This window comes from Talaromyces rugulosus, chromosome V (assembly GCF_013368755.1).
Source record: "Talaromyces rugulosus chromosome V, complete sequence".
Taxonomy (NCBI): Eukaryota; Fungi; Ascomycota; class Eurotiomycetes; order Eurotiales; family Trichocomaceae; genus Talaromyces; species Talaromyces rugulosus.
Genome location: NC_049565.1, coordinates 4,248,457 through 4,269,122, shown reverse-complemented (window position 1 = coordinate 4,269,122; position 20,666 = coordinate 4,248,457). Strand labels below are relative to the sequence as shown.

General features: G+C 44.4%; 7 protein-coding genes across 7 annotated transcripts; 5 read left to right on the top strand and 2 right to left on the bottom strand.

The window, feature by feature from the left end:
- Positions 1–173: 173 nt before the first annotated feature.
- On the bottom strand, positions 174–1,084 carry TRUGW13939_09988 (uncharacterized protein; the record flags this gene model as incomplete). The annotated part of the gene is made up of 4 exons (XM_035493104.1): positions 174–439; positions 511–644; positions 698–918; positions 1,001–1,084. The coding sequence occupies 4 exons, from the start codon at positions 1,082–1,084 to the stop codon at positions 174–176; spliced, it is 705 nt and encodes a 234-aa protein (XP_035348997.1).
- Positions 1,085–1,363: 279 nt separating this feature from the next.
- On the top strand, positions 1,364–1,759 carry TRUGW13939_09987 (uncharacterized protein; the record flags this gene model as incomplete). Its single annotated transcript, XM_035493103.1, has 1 exon — positions 1,364–1,759. The coding sequence occupies one exon, from the start codon at positions 1,364–1,366 to the stop codon at positions 1,757–1,759; it is 396 nt and encodes a 131-aa protein (XP_035348996.1).
- Positions 1,760–2,672: 913 nt separating this feature from the next.
- On the top strand, positions 2,673–5,286 carry TRUGW13939_09986 (uncharacterized protein; the record flags this gene model as incomplete). Its single annotated transcript, XM_035493102.1, has 3 exons — positions 2,673–3,200; positions 3,258–4,701; positions 4,754–5,286. 3 exons carry the CDS (start codon positions 2,673–2,675, stop codon positions 5,284–5,286), a joined length of 2,505 nt encoding a protein of 834 aa, XP_035348995.1.
- A 1,008-nt stretch (positions 5,287–6,294) lies between these two features.
- Positions 6,295–8,329, top strand: TRUGW13939_09985 (uncharacterized protein; the record flags this gene model as incomplete). Its single annotated transcript, XM_035493101.1, has 5 exons — positions 6,295–6,583; positions 6,640–6,922; positions 6,982–7,311; positions 7,369–7,750; positions 7,808–8,329. 5 exons carry the CDS (start codon positions 6,295–6,297, stop codon positions 8,327–8,329), a joined length of 1,806 nt encoding a protein of 601 aa, XP_035348994.1.
- Positions 8,330–8,547: 218 nt separating this feature from the next.
- Positions 8,548–9,757, bottom strand: TRUGW13939_09984 (uncharacterized protein; the record flags this gene model as incomplete). Its single annotated transcript, XM_035493100.1, has 3 exons — positions 8,548–8,655; positions 8,721–8,905; positions 9,481–9,757. The coding sequence occupies 3 exons, from the start codon at positions 9,755–9,757 to the stop codon at positions 8,548–8,550; spliced, it is 570 nt and encodes a 189-aa protein (XP_035348993.1).
- Positions 9,758–10,526: 769 nt separating this feature from the next.
- Positions 10,527–10,937, top strand: TRUGW13939_09983 (uncharacterized protein; the record flags this gene model as incomplete). The annotated part of the gene is made up of 1 exon (XM_035493099.1): positions 10,527–10,937. The coding sequence occupies one exon, from the start codon at positions 10,527–10,529 to the stop codon at positions 10,935–10,937; it is 411 nt and encodes a 136-aa protein (XP_035348992.1).
- A 1,158-nt stretch (positions 10,938–12,095) lies between these two features.
- Positions 12,096–14,135, top strand: TRUGW13939_09982 (uncharacterized protein; the record flags this gene model as incomplete). Its single annotated transcript, XM_035493098.1, has 5 exons — positions 12,096–12,199; positions 12,274–13,129; positions 13,221–13,237; positions 13,395–13,639; positions 13,705–14,135. 5 exons carry the CDS (start codon positions 12,096–12,098, stop codon positions 14,133–14,135), a joined length of 1,653 nt encoding a protein of 550 aa, XP_035348991.1.
- Positions 14,136–20,666: the final 6,531 nt, after the last annotated feature.

Sequence of the window (20,666 nt, the reverse complement as noted above, 5' to 3'; positions counted from 1 at the left end):
CATCGTGGCTTCTTTTTATTGAAAAATAAAGGAAAATCCCAACAACTGCAAACAAAACAGGGAGAGTTTCTGTACAAATTGACAAGTGCGTTGAGATACTCATAGGGAAATGTTATTGATCGATACCGTCGCTGAATTATGGGAAACATTGCAAAGTATCCCAATGTCAGCCTTTAATGGGGTCTCTCATCCTCAAAGTCGATATCGTCCACCTTGGTCACCCCGTCGACGTTGATTCCGTACGCATTCCCAATCTTGAAAGACAAATCTTGTGCGAACCGCGCCATCTCTAGGCTCCCTCCATGCCTTATAATGCCTCGGGTATGCCACAGTGCCTGTTGAGGAGATCCAGAGCAAATCAAGGCCACAGTGGTACACATTTGAGTCTCCACTGGGTTTAAAATGGTGTCTTCACTAAGCCATAATCCGTAAACAGTTTCTATAGTCAAAATATCTGTGTTGAGTGAGATTTATGTCGCATAGACTCTCTAGTAAATACAGAAAACATACCCAGATCCGTTTGGTATTTGAAATTATTTTCTCTGTTTGCTTGCGCGGCAGCTGGTGTCCATAGAATTTCAAAATGTCGACGACCGCGATCACGTCTCTCCGAATCTGTCTCGCCATTTTTCAAAGCTTCGGTTCTTCAATCAAATTAGTTTCAATGTATGTCATTCAACCAAGAATGAAAACTGACCGCGGGCCGTAATTGTCAATCTGTTCCTCCTTCAAACTGGAAAAAAGGGGCAATAGAGCCCGGAGAGATCGAGGGACTCCATACAGAAGGCTGGTTTTTAAAATCGCTTCTTTTAGTCTCCTTTGTATATGCTTCTCCTCAGCAAGGCTTGTGCCCTTTGTCGCCATCTGATAGAGCTCGGTCACATCAGGACCGGCATCTGCAGCCGCCAGAGCAGTAGCCTATGCATCAATACAGCGGAATTTGTCAATCATCAAATTTCTTCAGTCTCGTATCCTTGGCCTTTAATACTCTCATACTTACGGCGACAATGTACCATTGGTCTTTTGTATCGGTACTCCCCTCTCCACGAGTTCGAAGTTCTTCAAAGAGTTGCAATGGCGCCATGATTGTGAGTAAGCCTGGCGGCGGGGGGTTGTATACGAGTTCTGTGTGACTTCCGATGGTTGATTATAAGTAATGAGTTGATCAACCCTGATCAAGTGACTCCCCCCCCCCCCCCCCCCCCACCGGACCGCCGGGTTGAAAGGCTTCATAACAAAGACCCGCTCTATTACTTCATCTGAGTATTTATTCTCGGTATGACTGGCCAGTCTTGATATTATTTGTCAGACGAACTACCATTTCTCCATTAATTCGTTTTATAAAAAAGTCTTCTTAACAACCATGAGTGCTCAGCCACTTCCTGCTGTTCGACGATTAGTCACCGGCCACAATAGCCAGGGCAATGCCATTGTCTGGAAAGACAATGAGATTAGGGCATCTCAGATAGGACATGGACCCTTCCTGACGCCAATTTGGTCCACCGCCGAACTTCCACCGGATGTCACTACTGCGGAAGACCTTGGCTTGGTCGATACAGGACTGGCCAACAAGGGTACTATTTGTCGAATTGTTGACTTCCCACCAAACTCTGTGGGAAAGGTTCACCGATCAATCACTCTTGATTACATCTACGTGCTGGAGGGCCAAGTCACTTTGACCCTCGACGATGGTTCAAAGACCAAGGTTCAAAAAGGCGACATTGTTGTACAACAGGGGACGATGCACGGGTGGGACTAGACTTCCGCATAACCCATTTTGGGTCGAAGGTCACGACCCAAAACCCAACCCGGTCTGGGTCTGGGTCGAAGCTTCATAACCCAGGCCCAACCCAGGCCCAGTCACTGGGGCCCCAGAAAACCCAGAAATAACCCATTTCGACCCAGTTCCGGCATAAATTATGGTATAATTATTTAAATTACACGCCGTCATTTTTCCCGTTTTGATGTTTACACTGAAATAGAACACTTTCTACCAGGAAATCAATGAAATCTTTAAGGAATTTCTTAAATATGAAAAGGGCATATCGAATTCACTGTTGCTTATCTTTTACAATGCCTCGTTCTACATGGAAAGGCCGTATCTACGGTGTGGTGGGAAAATGCGCATCTATCGTCGTACCGATGTAGTTATATATGTTAAACATATATTCACACATTATACATTTCTACATGAATCAAATAAATATTTCGGGGAATATTAGAATGTATTGAACTGTTTAAATGTTCTACTGTTGTCAGAATATCAAACCGTTCTATTGATAATTCCGACGCTTGTCAGAATACCTAGATATCTACATTTAAGTCGAAGGCTTCAACTTTGAAAGTAGGACGGGATGAATTTTTTTGGCTAGGCTTGGGGAAACTGGGGTGGGAATTGGGGTTTGACTGGGGTTTGACTGGGCCTTGACTGGGTTCTCTGGGTTGTCTCTGGGCTATTACTGGGTTATTACAGGGATAATGCATTAGGTCCACATAATATCAGTATACCAAACCAATGAATGAGAGGACAAGGATTCATTCCATCTGACATATCAATTAACTTGACTTTCTCATTTTTCTCATTTTTCTAATTGTAGTGCTTTTCCATCTCAGTATGTTATTCATATTTTCCCTTTACCTCTCCCCTTCGTGATGCTTACATATCTTTTGTCATGTCTCAAAGCCAGCTTTCCGACTTCACATCGTCACTTTATAGTGGAGATATTGATGATCTTCCATCTCTCTCAACGCAACAAATCACTCCATCCGCAAGTCATCATACAATTGATTCTGGCTTCCACCGGCCAGATGACCTCCTCGTTCCTCCTTCTTTGATACGTGTTGGACCTGATCGCCGGAATAGGTTTGTTCTCTACGACAAGATGTCACACAACGAGTTTATCGACTGGTGGTTACAGACGGACTATGGGCGGAAAAGAAAGATCAACTGGGATTCACATCGCCACACGGTGATCTGGAATAGCTACAACCAGGTTGCTGAGGGTGTAGATGGCACACCAAAGGTCATGTGCAAACGCTGTGGAAAGATTCTTGAGCATCCTTATTCCCTGAGTCTGAACAGTTCCGGCAAAGCGCAGTATCACGGCACATCAACAATCCAGAAACATCTGAAGACAGCTGGGTGCCTACGGTCGGAGAAGGGAAAGAAGGCAGAGATTACAAAGTTTCTCCAAAAAGAGGTATGTTTTAGACTGTGAAACGATACTTAGATACTAATCTATGGTATGTCTTCCTAGGGCGAAATCTCAGCAGATATACCCTTTTTACAAGAGGACTGGGAAGACGATATCTTGCAATTCCTGACTCTCAATCGGCTACCATTCCACCTCATCGAGCATCCATCATTTAAGCGGATTATCTACAAAGCGCGTTCTGCTCTTGTCGCTCCAGTGATCCCGTCTGCCGATACAATCCGTCGCCGATTAGGGAGCTTGGTCAAAGACCGGCAGCAGCGGGTTCTTCGTACGCTACCTGCTGGTTCAAAGATATCTATTGCGCTTGACTGTTGGACATCTCCATTCTCGCAGGCATTTATGGCGATCACTGGTTATTTTATCGACAGTGATTGGGTTTATCGTGAGGTGCTTCTTGGTTTTAAGCCACTTCACGGTACACATACGGGGTCTTACTTAAGTGGTGTTCTGATGGAAACCCTGGTAGAGAACAACATTGAAGATAGAGTGTTTGGGCTGACCACAGATAATGCATCAAACAATAAGGCATTAGCTGCGTCTCTCCAACAAGCTTTATCAGATGGTGTCATTATTACACGAATACCATGCCTTGCCCATGTTATCCAGCTCAGTCTTAATCAGCTTCTTGTTCGGATTAAGGCAGTTCCATCCAATGAATCCGCGGAGACAAAGTGGACAGAGAGTCAGTCCAGGCTGGTTCAAGAGAATGCGAAGCAATGTCAGATCTCTTCTACATTGAACAAAGTACGTTATCTTGCAATTTATATAAATGCAAGCCCCCAGCGCCGAGAGACATTCTACAATCTTCAGACAACAAACGTCAAGATTGTTCCCATCCAAGATGTGAAAACACGATGGAATTCTACATTTCTTATGCTTCGCCGGGCCAAACGGCTACGTGCTATCTTCTCTTTATTTTGTGCAGAGTATGACTGTGAGGAGATGCTACTTAGCGAGCACGAGTGGCGCCAAATTGACTATCTTCTCTGTATCACTGAGCCGTTCTTCGATTATACAACCCAGTTATCAAAGACTCGAGACGTCACTGCCCACTATGTGTTCAAGATTTACAACCGACTTTTTGATCATCTTGAGCGATCACAGACACAGCTACAACGGAAGCGTGTCCCATGGAAGAAACAAATGCTGGACGCACTGGACGCTGGACGGACCAAGCTTGATGAGTACTACGCTCAAACCGATACTATTCGAGGGCATATCTATGCCGTCAGTACGATGCTTGCACCAGTGAATAAATTTAGATTCTTTCTCTCTAGCGATTGGGATCAGAAGTGGCGAGATATCTATCGCAACGCCTTTCAGCAAGCCCTCATCCCATACCAAGCGCAAGTAAAAAGTCAAAGCCAGGATGCATACAGCTCTCACACTGCAGCTCAACCAAGCTCAAGGCTGGAGGAGATGCTTGATGGAAAGGATATACAGCCACGAGCGATGACTGATGAAATTAGTCAATATCTTGATAGTGGTCAGTGATTATCCACTACCTATGTATTGCTAGTTCACTAATCTTAAACTAGATACTGTTTCTGTTGGGCCACTTATCTTTTGGAAAGAGCATCAATATCGCTTTCCAGCTATTGCCGCCCTTGCGCGAGATGCGCTCTCCTTCCCAGCCACTGGTGCAGGAGTGGAACGCCTCTTTAATACTGCTCGAGATGTTTGTCACTATCGTCGTGGGAGAATGAAGACCGAGACGATTGAGGAGTTGATGATGTTTCTTTGTACATCCAAATTCGATATAGAGGCACAGGAAGCAAAGCTTCTTGAAAAATTCTTCTCACAGGATGAGCTTGAGGCGGCGAAAGAAGAAAGGGAAGAGAAGCTTAACAAGGATGAGATCAATCCAATTAGTGATACAGAGGAGCAAGAGGATGAGCTAGAAAATGGACCAGAGAATGAAATGGAGGATATAGGACTAGATACGACTTCCTTATCTGCTGCTGAACCAGATAGTCCAGGCTCACCGTCATTACCACCAACCTGTACACAGACACGGGTATCAGGGCGGAAACGTAAGAGCCGGGAAGATGATATATTTGAATATCATTAGTTAAATATGTAAATTCTAAATAAAGGCTTTTCTTTTACCTTTTTTCCTAATAAATCTGTAAAGTAAATACTCAAAAATACAACTACAAAATGCATAAGTTATGCAATTAGAATTCTTGGTATATTTGTTATGTTTGTAACCCAATTTGGGGCCCCAGGCCCAGTACTGGGTTACCCAGTCCAACCCAGACCCATTACTGGGTCGACATGTTTGACCCAAAACCCAACCCAGTCTGGGTTGGGTCTGGGTTGGGTCTGGGTTTTACTGGGTCGTGCGGAAGACTAGGTGGGACAATGAAACTCCGAACTGGTCGCGACTGCTGTGTATCTTGATTTCCGCGAAGCCTCCGGTAATTTCGGGTAAAGAATTAAATGCCGATGTCCCCTTTAAGGTCTAGAAAAACGTTGAAGATTGGAAGGTTGTTTACAGAACAGCCATGCCACTTTAAACTGCCATTAGGAGTATTTTTGGAGACTACAATAGGGCTTTGAGTGATGACTAGGCGTCGATAAATCGATGTTGAAGGCTGCACCAAAAGACAAAAAGGCCCCTTGTATATTTTATCTACATTGGACATAGGAACTACCAGTAGACAGCTCTTCAATGATGTTTTCAAAAACCTAAACTAAAGATTAATTGTAATTTTAGATGAGGCTTTACTCTTACCATCTTCCAGCCGATTTCCCTTAAAGGTGAGTAATCAAACGATGTACATCCGAAATTATTGACGAAATGCCAGAGAATTATGCCAATCTATGAAAATATTTCATTCTGGGCCGAAAAAGCAATATAGTCATGTAGTTTATATCCGAACTATCCGAACCATCTACTTTAGGAACCCCCGCCGGAAGTCACGCGGGGAAATTGTGGGGAACCAATTGAAGCAGGTGGTTACTCAATTCGGAAACCCATCCCATGTAAAGGCCGGAGCTTGGTTAAGAAGAGATAGTTATTGATTGTCATATTTTACCACCAGGGGGTGGGTTCTCAGAAATCTTATCAATAAAGATGTCTCACCAGATCGGCGGTATCGACGTCACTTTTGCTCCGTTGAACCATGGCTTTCACAACTACTGGACCAGTTTCCGGCCCTTAACTAAAGTCATTCTCCCCAAGGGATGGCAGCGAGAGCCAGGTTTCCGTGCGTTAAGTGAACCTATTATCTGGGAAAAAGATGTTCCTATCGCTATGCGAGATGGGACTATTTTGCGTGGTGATGTTTTTCGCCCAATGGCCAAAGATGGCGTTCCTTTGCCTGCGCTTCTCCCGTGGAGTCCATATGGAAAAACAGGAAGTGGTTTGTATTTCATATTCAATGTTTGAGAAACAGTGAAGATTGACGGCTTTCCGAAGGCTACTTCCAAACAACCAGCTTTACCTGGGTAGGTGTGCCAACAACCTCCTTAAGTGGCCTCGAAAAGTTCGAGGCGCCTGATCCAGCTGAGTGGTGCCCGCGTGGGTATACTGTCGTCAATGTTGACGCGCGAGGATGCTTTAATTCTGAGGGGGACATTTTCTTCTTCGGCACTCAAGAGGGTCGTGATGGTCACGACACCATCGAGTGGATCGCAGAGCAGTCTTGGTGTGATGGAAACGTGGCCCTTGTTGGGAATTCATGGTTAGCTATCACTCAGTGGTAAGTGGCTCGAGTATGGTATATATGGAAGATGTATCGTCAAATTGACAAAGATCCAGGTTCATTGCAGCTGAAAAGCCCCCACATCTGAAGGCTATCGCTCCATGGGAAGGGCTGGGTGATTTCTATCGCGAGAGTATCTGCCGTGGTGGTATTCCTAATCCCATGTTCTGGGAACTCCTGATGAAGCAATTCAATGGGAGAACCCAACACGAGGATGTTGCGGCTATGATCGAAAAGTACCCGCTAATGAACGCATATTGGGAAGACAAGAGACCACGGTTACAGGAAATAAATATCCCTATGTATATTCTGGCTAGCTATTCAACCGGATTACATACCGAGGGATCTCTACGCGCCTGGAAATATGCTGGGTCGGATGAAAAGTGGTGAGTTTTGTTCTCGGTGCTAACCGTTCAATATCTGACCAACACGTGTAATGTCAGGCTGCGAATTCATCCTACCCAGGAATGGTTTGACATTTACCAGCCATTTGCAAACGACGATCTTCAGCGCTTTTTGGATCACTTTCTTCTAGGCAAAAATAATGGTTGGGAGTTTACACCCAAGGTCCGTCTCTCTTTACTTAGATACAACAAGGCTCCGATCAGTTTCCGCGCAGAAGACAGATACCCGCCTTCTAGGGTGGAATACAAAACTTTTTACCTTAATGCCGCCAAGGAGAATGGAAGTCTCGCAGGATCTTTACAGACTGAGGCACCCACCGAAATATACGCCATCTCATATCAATCCGACATGTGGGAAGATGATGGAGTTTACTTCACGCTTACTTTTACGGAAACTACTGAGTTAATTGGCAGCTCTCAGGTGGGATTACTCACCCTTTAAAGAAAAGATATTTTTCAGTGACTAAAGCATTCGTAGGTCAAGCTATACATGTCATGTGCAGATCTGGACGATATGGATGTGTATGTCATTATCCGAAAGCTTGATCGCTTAGGGAATGCATTGCTCAATTACAACATTCCCTTTGAGCACCAGAATCGCAGGACAAGCGTAAATATGATCCCAGATGAAAACATTTACAAGTACGTAGGGCCAAGTGGACGACTCCGAGCTTCCAAGCGAGCCGCCACAACCGAGGAACCCGACATGCTCGAAAGCAGGAAAGAAAATCAAGAGCCCACGGAGCTTTTCTTCCCGCACGATAAGTCAGAAAAAGTACCTCCATGTCAAGTAGTAGAACTCAAGATTCCTATTTGGGCTGGAGGGATTTTTTTCGAGGAAGGAGAATCACTGAGATTAGAGATCAAGGGTCATGACCCAATCCTCCCAGAGTTTCCAGCATTGAGAAAAGGGCCCAAAAATTTGAATAGGGGACAGCATATGGTGTCCACTGGGGGAAATTTCTTGTCTACTTTGATTGTTCCATTAACTAAAGGGTAAATAACATGACAACAGATGTGGGATAGGGCAAGCAATGGGGGTGATTCAGAATGAGTCTGGGTGTAAGGATTAAGAATGAATACATTGTTATTTTTGTAGGAAATGGTGACACACCAGTCTTTGGCCTTAGAAAGAGTATTAACACTCAGTCTCTCCCCTCGACTGATGCACTCAAAAAGCCCAATGTTGCACAAAAAAAGAGGAAAAAATAAAAAGGGTTATCCAGTGGATGCTAATAGCCAGTTCAAACCTTGCACACAGTCTCCTTGAGCCTTCTTTGATACATCCAAATGCTGAGCATAAACCCAGAAAATATGCGGAAGGTCCTGTATATTTAAACTTGTTAGCAACCAAAATCAATTCTCTAAGCGCTTCGCTATAGAATGCATACCGTATACAATGACTCTTGTACTTCTACCCCGGCATCTCGTAAGGCTTGCGCGTAGCACACGGCATCATCCCGTAGGATGTCCACGTCACAGATTTGAATGTATGTCTTGGGCAATCCATGAAACTGGCCCCATAATGGATACGCGTATGGATTGTTTCTCTCGTTATGAGGAACTCCAAGTGCATCTAAAAAAAAGGATTCAGTAGAAGAGCGTTTGCGAAGGCAAGACAGTGAAAATTAAAATAATGCATACCATGATTCCATTCCATCTCCTGTCTCTTGAGGAGAGTTGTCTCCAATTCAGCACACCACGATTTATGCATATCTCTAAACCGAGGAGGAATAAAACTTGAATCCGCCCCACGTACAGTCACTGGCGCTCTGAGCAGGACCCCGCTCATGGTAATCTTTTCACAAGAAATATTTTTTTTCATCCAGGTTTGCGCACGTTGAGAGACTATAGCCGCGAGTTGTCCACCTGAAGAGGTCCCGCTTACAACTAACTTAACCATTCCGGGGGCGAGATTGGTTACCAAGCTCGAGAGATTGGTAACTATATACTGAAATGCATCCCAAGCATCATTGACTGGAACGGGGTATACATATGCCGGGCTAATTCGGTAATCGACACTCAGGACAGTGAGCGGCCCGGAAAGAGCCATATGTCGGCACGAGACTATTTATCTTTAGTTCAAATGTTCACCAAGCGGTTTGAGATCAATCTATCCGTCAAAAATATTGAACCATGTCTTAAACATACCATCTTCAGTTTCTAGGGACCCACCCGTAAATCCACCAGAATGGAAGAAGATCACAACTCCATGCGAGAATTCCGATGCCTTCGCGGTGTATATTCGAATGGGAATGTTGTGCTCACCCTGACTTGCTAGGACAGTTTTATCTGTAGTCAGTACTTCCGTAATTAGTTTATGACCAGCCGGAGAGTCGTAGAAGTCTCTGTTCCGTTGATCATCATCATGGCGTGTCTCGGGATTTTGTGTAATGAATGAGCCCCATTCAGCATTCAAAGCTTTCATCTTTAGATTAGGGATATCAATCGAACAATAGTTGACGGCTTGTTATCTATGGAGAAGTCAAGGGCATTTTCAACCCATATCCCAAAAGTATGCAGTCCGTAGGCAGCAACGGATCATCTCTTTTCTCGTATTCTGTCAGCCCCCTCCAGTCACTTTCCACCAGTAATATCAATCGGCTATGTTATATGCCCGTATTAATTGTTTGCATCGTATGTCTGTTTACCCCACCTCTATCACCAGTGATGAAATTGAGGCCCAAGGCATATGTGACATACAGTATGTATTCAGGAATGTCAACTAGTAAACACCTGTGGACTTGACGCTGAACATGGAGGCCTATGATCTGGGGTGCAAAATGGTTCTTGCGGCCAGGCTATGTATGTAAATGTCTTACTTAACTTAGGATTGGCTCGAATGTTCCTAATATTCGATGCAGTGTTCGTATAATGCGAAAAAGAAACAAGAACGAAAGAAAGAAAGCCAATATACATCATATAACGCGCAAAGTATTTATGAGCCTGATTAGTCATAATTCCATTAGACAGATTTACCCTTTAGATATCGAGTATTTACAACTTGAAAGTTGCTCTACCTCTCTGTTGTTTCGCAAATCAAAAATCGAAATGAGCGACTAGTATAATCTGCCTGAAAGGCGCCGAATAATGAAAGACACCTGTCAGCATTAAACCCACAATACAAATACAAATACCCCATATATTCGCTCATCGAATTATCCGAAGAGAAATGGCAGGTTCTATGTGATGCCGTCATGAGTGTCGACAACTATATACAAAACGCATGTATCAGGGTACCGGCGCCCAATTTTCACGGCAAAAGGCTGGTGGATATCTACAACCATCATCTATCTCTTCGAGACTTGCACAAAGAAATTCATCCCCTGTATTTCATTGTCGCTGATAATGCCGATTTCAAAAACAAGGGCCTACTCGGTGTGCATCTAGATTGTGGACTGGGCTTGGATATGGATATGCCCGGTGCCACGGGTTCCCAAGTTGATATTTTCCGCTGCGGAACCGATACTGCTGCTACTATTGGTATGAATTTGGACGTAGGAGATGTCGCACGGTATGATTATAAGGAGGAAGAAGAAGAAGCTTTCGGAGGGTTTGTTGGGAAAGATATAAATGTAATGCTTGAACTGCGCCAGCAGTCTCAATAATCTGAGAGCTAGAGAGAGCATTGAATGCTAGGTAAGTTAACAGTAGATAATGGATTAACTATCTTATGTGTCGGAGTTTTCTCTAAATTCATGACTTAACATTCTAGAAATCATTGCATGTCAAGCTTCAAGACATCAATTGATGTATTGGGGCAGATTAATTATCGCACATATGCATTTGACATGGACTATGTTCCTCCTTGTACTATAGCATTCTAGGCAGCAGCGCCGAATGATCCGCGTTCCATAATAACCAATGCAACCTTGGTGCCTATGACAAAATTGAGTTTCCAAGCGTGTTCTGTATCTGATCTAAACGCGGGGGGATATAAAGTTTGCACTTGCCCACGAACCGTTGAAAATAGTTGATTTGTTTTCATATCACTCGCAAGAGATTGGTAATTTGCAATAACTTGAATCATGGCGACTTTCCACTTCAACTTACCACAGTCCTTATCTGCAAAGGATGTGTTTGCCACTTCCACCAACGCTGTTGTATCCTTCGATCCCCCAGGTGCTTTTGTCCCAGCCAGCATAACAAAATCCGACCAAGAAGGAAGCGATATGTTTTCCGTCTCGGTTCAAGACCTTCCCAAGGCAAGCGATAGCCACCAAGAGATAGAAGAGACGGCCACACTTTTCCTCATGAAAGGAGATAAAACATTGGCAAAAATTCAATTACATGAATGTTAGTATGTATTGGTTTTTGTGTTAGTGCTTGGCTTTCTAATTTATTGGCCGAAGAAGAGATCATTTGATGCCCCAGCAGAAATTTGTTTTTTTGTTGGTCTCCTCCAAACCAATACAGAAGGTCTTTGAATTTTATTCAGTTTTTAATACGGCTTTGAACTGTGAAGAAAGGTCAGGTAGGGATGACAAGGATGACAAGGACGGAATTTTTACATGCATATGCTTTAATGTATATCCTAGCCCGAAATGCTTCCATACGCCATCAACAAACAAACTCAACATTGAACTCTTCATAGGAGATGGATTAATAATAATTGGTATGTTGAACATAGATAATAAATATTGTAGAGCAAATCACGTGAAAACAGACGCGTCCGCGGCAGAATGTTATTCCGTCTACGCGGGGGTGATTAAGGTCGCGTAACTCATTAAAACTTGATTGTTGAACAAACAATTCAAGGCCACATAATGTCTACATCGATCAGCGAAAAGACTGCTTCGAACCATGAGGAGCATCAGTACCTCGACCTCGTGCGCGAGATTCTAGACCAGGGAGAGCACCGACCAGACCGGTAAGTCAGTCGCGAACGCGCAAAAGCACTTGACGCGTTGATGCAATTTTCTGACAACTTTCAATTATCTCCAGAACTGGCACGGGCACATACTCGATATTCGCCCCGCGGCCGCTGAAGTTTTCTCTGAATACCGACGGCCGCCCTATTCTACCATTATTGACCACAAAGCGAGTTTTCCACCGCGCCATAATTGCCGAACTACTATGGTTCATTAAAGGAGACACGTCGTCTCTTTCATTAAGCGACGTTGGAGTCAAGATCTGGGATGGCAACGGGTCGCGCGAATTCCTCGATAACCTAGGCCTCACAGACCGGGCTGTCGGCGACTTGGGTCCTGTGTATGGATTCCAGTGGCGGCATTTCGGCGCCGAGTATGTGGATGCCCAGACCGATTACACGGGGCAGGGCGTCGATCAACTCGCCAATATTATTCATAAACTACGAACGAATCCGTTTGACCGTAGGCTGATCCTGAGTGCCTGGAATCCACGGGATCTGACCAAGATGGTTTTGCCGCCTTGCCACATGTTTGCCCAGTTTTATGTGTCGTATCCGAGACAAAAAGGATCCGTACAGAATGGGGATGAAAACAACAAGCCAAAGGGCCATTTGCACTGCCAACTATACCAGAGGTCTTGTGATATGGGCCTCGGCGTTCCTTTCAACATTGCAAGCTACGCCTTGTTGACACACATGATCGCGCATGTATGTGAGCTCGTGCCAGGGAGCTTAACTCATGTCATGGGCGATGCACACGTCTACGTTGATCACGTCGATGCGCTCAAGACACAGCTGGAACGCGAGCCGCGCAGCTTTCCTGACTTGGAAATCACGCGAGAGCAGGGAGGCAGCATCGATGGCTGGAAGCCGGAGGATTTTGTGATCAATGGATATGACCCGCACAAGTCTATTCCAATGAAAATGTCTGTATGAATTATATCCAGTTAATACGTAGTTTAGACTTATGAGATGTATATTTTCTATATTGGCGAGGTGCAGTCTCTAATTAACGTACAAGATTACATGTTGTTCTTTGTAAACTGTTTATTATATTCATGATTTACGCAATTGGATGGTAATCGATGGCTTGATACGCTGGACAATATCATGTCAACAAATCGAGTCATGTGACTAGCATCACGTGTTACGTCATACATCACCAACCTTTTTGAAACCTACAAACCTACCGCAGAACCACGAGAATGGCTCCGATCCGGCGATATCTACGAATCAGCAAATACTCCGTCTTGGAATGTCGAATATTCCTCGAGAACCCGTCCGACACACGATGGCTGTTAGATTCTTCACGCGATAACGCAGTCTTGCCGCGAATCTTTGAGACGATCAAGCCGTTGGTGCTACCGAAGCTCCGTGAGGAGAATGAGCGTGCGTTGGCGAAGAAGAAGAGTAACCCGGTGAAGGATGTTCTAGTGGAGGGTGTGTTTTATTCATTGGAAATCAACATAAAGTGGAGTGAACTGATGAAGTTTGTTTTTTGGTAGATGATTTCGAAGTCGCCATCTTTCTCCGCGAGTCGGGAACGCGGCATTCTCTTTTGACGAAACAGAAAACGTTTAAAAAGAAAGAGAGAACTACAAGCAACTCGAACAAGCTCATTGAAACAAACACGCACGACGAGATCCTAGTCGAGAGCGATGACGAGACGGATGTTCCGATGAGCAATATACCCACGGCGACTGAAGAGGTGGACGAGGCAGAACATAATGATGATGGCGAAGACACAGAAGATAAAAAGTTTCGGCTCACGACTACTTACGAAGGATTCAGCATCTGGGGATGGGTTCTCTGTCTGCTCGTCACCCGCAAAGGGACCAAGGCCGTATCGGCTACGGCGGCTTCCACGGGATCGGGACAGGCGTTAATGGAGGAATGGATAGGGACGCAAGTACAAGCGGATCTTGACGAAGACTGATTACGGGGTACCTATTTGTCATGTTCAATTGTCAGACCTTGACGGGATGATGTGGAGTCAAAGCTCGATCTGGTGTGCCAGTGTCGATGATAATATGTGATATTGACGATCCCGTCTGATCCCAGCCGTTAGCATGCATGACATGGCATGGCCTTATGCAATGGCATTGACGTTTGCGCCAACCAGTATCAGCACCGGACTGTGACACCATTTGTCTGCCAGATGACGGTTCGCATACACCGTATAATACGGCAACCGACAAACATGAGGGGCAAACACGAAGATACAATAGTGATGTTGTCAGGCAGTGTACTCTGTATTGATCAACTAACTAGCCAGTCACTGTCTGTGTCACACCCCTTTAGCGCCGTTCATATGCATGAAGAAGCACAAATACATTAGTCTCGTGAGGCCACCTCGTCTTTTGAGTGACCATGCTTTGTATCCGGTATATTACCATTGATACTGTGGGGGTTTTATCACCAGTGCCAAGAGAAAAGAGAGTGATGGTCATATTAGACAACAAGCTGTGGCTCGCTGATCGAGGCCCATGCGTCACCGCCTATAAACTCCGCAGCCTTGTTGTGGTTGATTTACTCCTGACACGTGCAGTCGTCACGTCTACAGGTATTCGGCTGTGCCTCGGTCTGATCGGATATTATTGTTGAATCAATCCATCATAAAACACGTACGGATAAATTAAAATACATAGTAATAATAATACAAGGCAGCAAAAATAATCATCATCATCACAAGACCAAAACGGCCGTGCACCCCCTTATTCTCACGTGGCAAAAAATAACTAAAATAGTTTAAACATCCTCAAAGGCTCAAACAGGGATCGCCCGCCAATCGGCCCAATCATGACTTGTAAAGGCGGGTTACTCGGGTCACCGCTAGATTGATTACGATAGAGGATTACGAGATGGTTTGTCGGTTACTCGAACAATATCCGTGTACTTCGTACGGGGTTACAAGTGTATAATGCCGGGGCCTCAAATCGTACAAAAGTCCAACACAAGATAGGGGGGTGCATGATCGCCTGATAGTGGGATGTACTACTAGTACCGACTCAGTAAAGTCAGCAACAGTATTATCCAAATCGAGTAATAGGCGGTCGGTCGGACCACCCGGGTGAAAAAAAAAAAAAAAAGGTCGTCGACGTCAGTGCTCTTGCAAATCAGTTGTTAGTATTTGCCATGTGGGAGAAGAAGATCAAAACAGGAAAGACAAAAAAGGGGTAAAAATTAATAAGCGGGACTACGAGTGAAACAGTGGATCGACAACGCCCATTTAGTTTAATTATTATTATTACAACCCGCGAGTTTCCGCGTGCCGTTTTTTTTCTTCTCTGATTGAGTTTGCTATGGGCGTTTACCGTACGAGACGAGTGGATCGATTTCGAACTGATAATAATACGGTACCGTACTTTGGTACGTGTGGCTGATTATTTGTTTTTCCCAGATAGGAAAGTTCTCAAGAATGTTTCGCTGTCATGCGACGCTGAATTAGACGATGGTGGTACTATTTACGTACTTTTTATTTACCAACAGACCTTTACTTCAGCCTCGTTTATCCGGAGTTTGCAGGGTTGGCTAGGGCTTACCTAACCCTAATCCTAGCCCTAAATACCCCTTATATATCCTGCGTATATTAAATGAACAAGCACAATTTATTTTTATGTACACAGAGAGGAAATCAAGCCTACCGGTTTCGGATGTCATATTTTCATATACCCTTGCCACAACCCTGCACACCGAGACTATCTAACCGCCCATTATTGGAGACTATAGAGTGGAGCTTGTCGGCGTGACGAGGCGGTCCTTTTCAGAAGGGGCCGACATGCATATCAATATTTTATAACAAAGACTTTGGACGTGATGCGGTGCCCGAATAGGAAATTTTGATGTCTAGGTGGGCACATGCGACATCGGGCAAACACCGGACCAGGTTCAGTATGGGGCAGCAACCAGGCGAGGAGTACCCATTGGATAGTCAATATAGATTCAAGGTAGGAATCGGTTAGATAGAAACCTGTAGGATTCGTCACCTGCAGCGGTGTTGCAAAATTTTCCATTAGTATATGGTTCCCAGAAGAATCTGGTAGAAGTCTGAGCTCTAGCTTATAAGCGGCGGTTTTCTTCTCCTTCTTCTCCTCCCCCTCGTCATAAATCTTGATGCATAATCCTAGTCATTAGACTTGAGGTTATGCCTGCTTTTCACCCAGAGTCATCGCTGGAAGACGAAGCAATGGCTTTTTATCATCGCTACCTCCGAGTGTTTTACACACTGATGACTGGGCGTTGAATGTGTCGAGACTTTTACACAAAAACGGAAAATACTTCTCGACATGACTCGGTTGGAAATCGAAGAAATGCAGCAAACTTTTTCAGCAAGAATACCCCTTGGCAATCTCAGCTTCCAGGGTCTGTCGAAGCAGAACTCTTGGATTAACACGGAGTGTTCCAACGACTTCCCGACAAGGGGTTAGGTTGTCTTCTCCTGTGCAATGACTGCTCCTCCTACCCCAAGCAGGACAACGGGAGCATGTTTCTCTGCTGTTCCGGTCTTGACAGCACCATATGTGTGAAAAGGTGAGTCTTCTTTTTTCTTTTCTCTTTCCTATCGAAACTTACCGTCCTGAATTAATGGTGTATATACCAGCTAACACTTTACTTCCACAGTTGATACCTTTATTGCTCCTTTAGGACCAATAACACGCGCAAAAATTGTTTGGACAGCCCAAGCGCGGCGGGAAAAGCTAGTGTATGACCCCATCAACTAGGTTGATGATATCTGCTAATAGTTGAATAGTACTACGCCATGCCGGCCGCTCATGAAGAAACCGACAGAAGAGTTCAAGGGAATATACCTGTGCCTAGACTTGTGCCTCAGTATTTATCCTCGTCTCGAGTTGCTTACCACATCACAAACACCACAAATACGCTGGTTGTCTCCTGACTCGGGAGAATTCTCCACGCGACTCCCACGGCGCGGGAATTGTTTCTCGCGTACTGCCATTCAGGGTTCGTGGTTGTGGTTATACTTGAAGATTTCGGAATATTTACGACAATGAAAATCACATCAAGGATGATACGGAAGCTAAACAATTAGAGGCTATTGATGCTTCTTTTTTCTTTCGTCACATCTACATGCGTGAAGAGAGTTATATTCTGTTTACCAAAATTTCATCGAGATGATCACAGATTGGCTGGGATTTAACCTCCCATGGCTCAAATTACTCTTCTCCCACATGTTCTGGGAACGTTCCTCTCTGGTACTACAAAATGTAGTACTGAGGATCGTCGTCGAGCTCGTCAATTGCCCGTTTTTCTCAGCGAACGTAAGAAATGAAACCCTGCTATGTCTGCCTCGGCTTTATAACTGATGATATTATGTGCATAGTGACTACGACCGGGCGAACAAAGGTGTTCAGAATGGACACGGCTGTGGAATTTGTATCAAAGCCGACTGGATTCCCTATCCCGCTGAAAGACGCCTTTGGAAAGTCTGTGTAGTCGGAAGAAGCTTCATGACGATATGCGCATCTGGATAAATGGCGGCCGGCTCGTCTGTCCAGCTGGTATTCGTTATCAAGTTGGACTCACGGCCGTAGCAACGAACGAGCGTGTCAAAGGAGACATTGAAATCTTCGCTCGGATTCAGACGAATTATTGTACTCAAAAAGCCACCTGTTATGTTACGTGTATTTGGGGCTACCCCACAGATTCTTACTTCTAACGAATACCATATTCGAAGCGGGTGTACGGGGTATTACGGTGTTGGTTTTCCCAACACAGAGTAGACTATTCATTGAATGCTTCTCGAAACCTAGTGGAATATAGCGATAGCCAATAAAAAATCCCAGTCGACATAGGCGACCTCCGGAATACACCCTTACTCATTAGCTGAACCGTTCAGCTGGAAATGCAAGTAGTTAGTGTGTAAGCTTATTATTCACTACTGTGGCAGTGCAAAAAGAGGGAGAGAAAGAAAGAGAGGCTGAGCGCTTGAGCCAGTAGGCTGGGATTGACAAATACTTACAGGGTTACGCGGGCGGTAAATACGGCTAGTGACTAGTGGGTTCCGCCACGGGTAGCCTTCTAGAAAAAAAATCAGACAAGCCACACTGACTAATGCCAGTATTTTTGTGGGCATTTGTGCTCCGGAGTATTTTAATACTACGTACTGGTATTAGGAAAGAATACAAGTCAATTTCCTGGAAATAACCAAAGTGGACACATGATGAAACATTCTTTCATTTGAAATTTTTAAAATTGATCATGTTCCTGGTACCTGATATTCCATGCCTGATTCCGAGCCGGCAAACAAAGTTAAAACAAAAAAAAAATTGTTGAGGAAAAAAATCGACGTTACATACAGAGTACGTAGTATAATCTTAAAAATAAAAACCCACAGTCGTTCCACAGATCCAAAGCAGATGGTGGAGTGCGGAGACGAGGAGGATGAACGAAGGAATTTCGGCCCTACGTCGCACGGATCGGAGCCGTGGTGTTACGGTACGGTACCTGCCGATACAGTTGAATACCAGTTGACCTTTCATCTGGTGATGCTGTAGGGATATATATTTATTCTTATTTAATAGAGAGAGAAAGAGGGAGAGACAGATAGATAGATATGCTTATTTATTTATTTATTCACATAATATTTAAATATCTATAGAAATTTAATACTGGTGAGTACAGAGTGGCAAGTACGTAACTACGTACTAGGTATCTTATGCTGCCGACAACCGAGTCAACCGACAAGGATCATTTCCGAGAAAACCGACTAACCGCCTAATGTTACTCCTCCATTGCCCCGAATACAACTACTAGTTTTTGAGAGTTTGATGAGTCAACCGTCGAATGATGAGTCAAGAGTCAATGACGCGCACAGAGTAGAGAAACTGAAAAAGACTGGTTCGGATTATCACCGGCATGGGCTGCCGCCCACGTTGTTGGGACTGGTGGGCCTGATTTTTATTGAAAAAATTATTCCAGAACAAAAGGGCTGAAAAAGAGTTGTGGCTGCAAGGCAAACTCTGTAATAATAAATGCAGCCCACAATAATTAGAAGAATCGTGACTCAACGACTCCGACTCAGTGGGGCGGAAAGAATCACCAAAATGGGCGATGGTTGTTGTACTACGTACTTGCTAACTTTTATGTTAAACAGGAAACCGTTGACCGCCAAGTTATTATTAATACTATTTTTGCTGATAAAGTCGAAAAGATGTAATCGCCAACGTGCCCCTTTTGTGGACTGTCACTTGTTGCGGACACTCCAGACGTCCCTCTTCTAGACAACTACTACGGGAAGAATAATTAATGCTACTGCAGGACTGTAACATTTGAACCATTTATACTCCGCACGTATTACAGCTTATAAACCATAAACCCTGCCTCTTTATGCCTGTTTAACCTCGCTTGTCTTATCTCATGTGGCGTTTCTATTGGCTATTTCGGGCAACGCGTGCATCACGATTTGTTACATTGCATAAGCAGCTTGCTCATCGCTGCGGTCCACTGCAGGAAACCTCGCCTGGCTCAGCACACACACACAGAATAAAGTGTCAAAAGGCACAGGACTACTAGTCTGCTACGGAGTAATACTAACAAGCTAACGCTGTGCGACCCTGATCGCGTTTCAGCTGGCGTGTCGATGCGGGTGGATCTGCTAAAGAAACAAGTTAGGCCGTATTCTGTGCAAGAAAAGGGGATCGGAAGATCGCCGTGTTTTCATCTTTATCAACGAGTGGGTTCCATTTTTCGTGAATGAATGAATTACTCAATTGAGCAGATAAGAGGATACTTTTCCTGAATACGAAAAATTGATGGCAAAGAGTAAGGCTGAGAAAGTCCTTGCGTCATGACTTGAAACGATCCGTGGGCGCGCAAAACGCTGTTGGCTGACCGGTGGGGCTTGGCCCATACCGTACCTGACAATACGGGATGCGTTACCGAGAGAAGGTGGGCTGCTAGGAATATCTTAATTTATTAATTTGATTATTATTATTTGGGTTTTTTTTTTTTTTTTTTTTTTTTTTTTTCCTCCGTTCCCCTCGTGTTAGTTAGCCTTTAGGGATTTATAAATACCTCGTGTCCCTCTCGACCTGGGTCCGTCGCTAAACTCGTTATACTCTACGAACATACATATCTGCCTACACTCTGCAGACTACTACTACTACTACAACCACTCAACAACTACAAACTACTTTTACTCTTCTACTCTACTGTCATATCATATCAATTGATATCTCTCGCCATGCCTTCCTACACTCACACTTCGTTCCCGCCGTGCCCCGGCCCTCCTCCCACCGGCCCTCTGCCACCGACTCCAAAATAAAAAGGCCCAAATGTCAAACAACGAACGAAACCATGGACGGCAGCTGGTCTGCTTGTGACGAATGACCCCTGGATACACTGGAAGACTCGAATATACACTGCATGATTTTTCTTTTCGGATTTGAATTTCGGTTGCATCTATTACTTTCTTTTTCGGATCGATGGAAGTTACAACACACAGTTA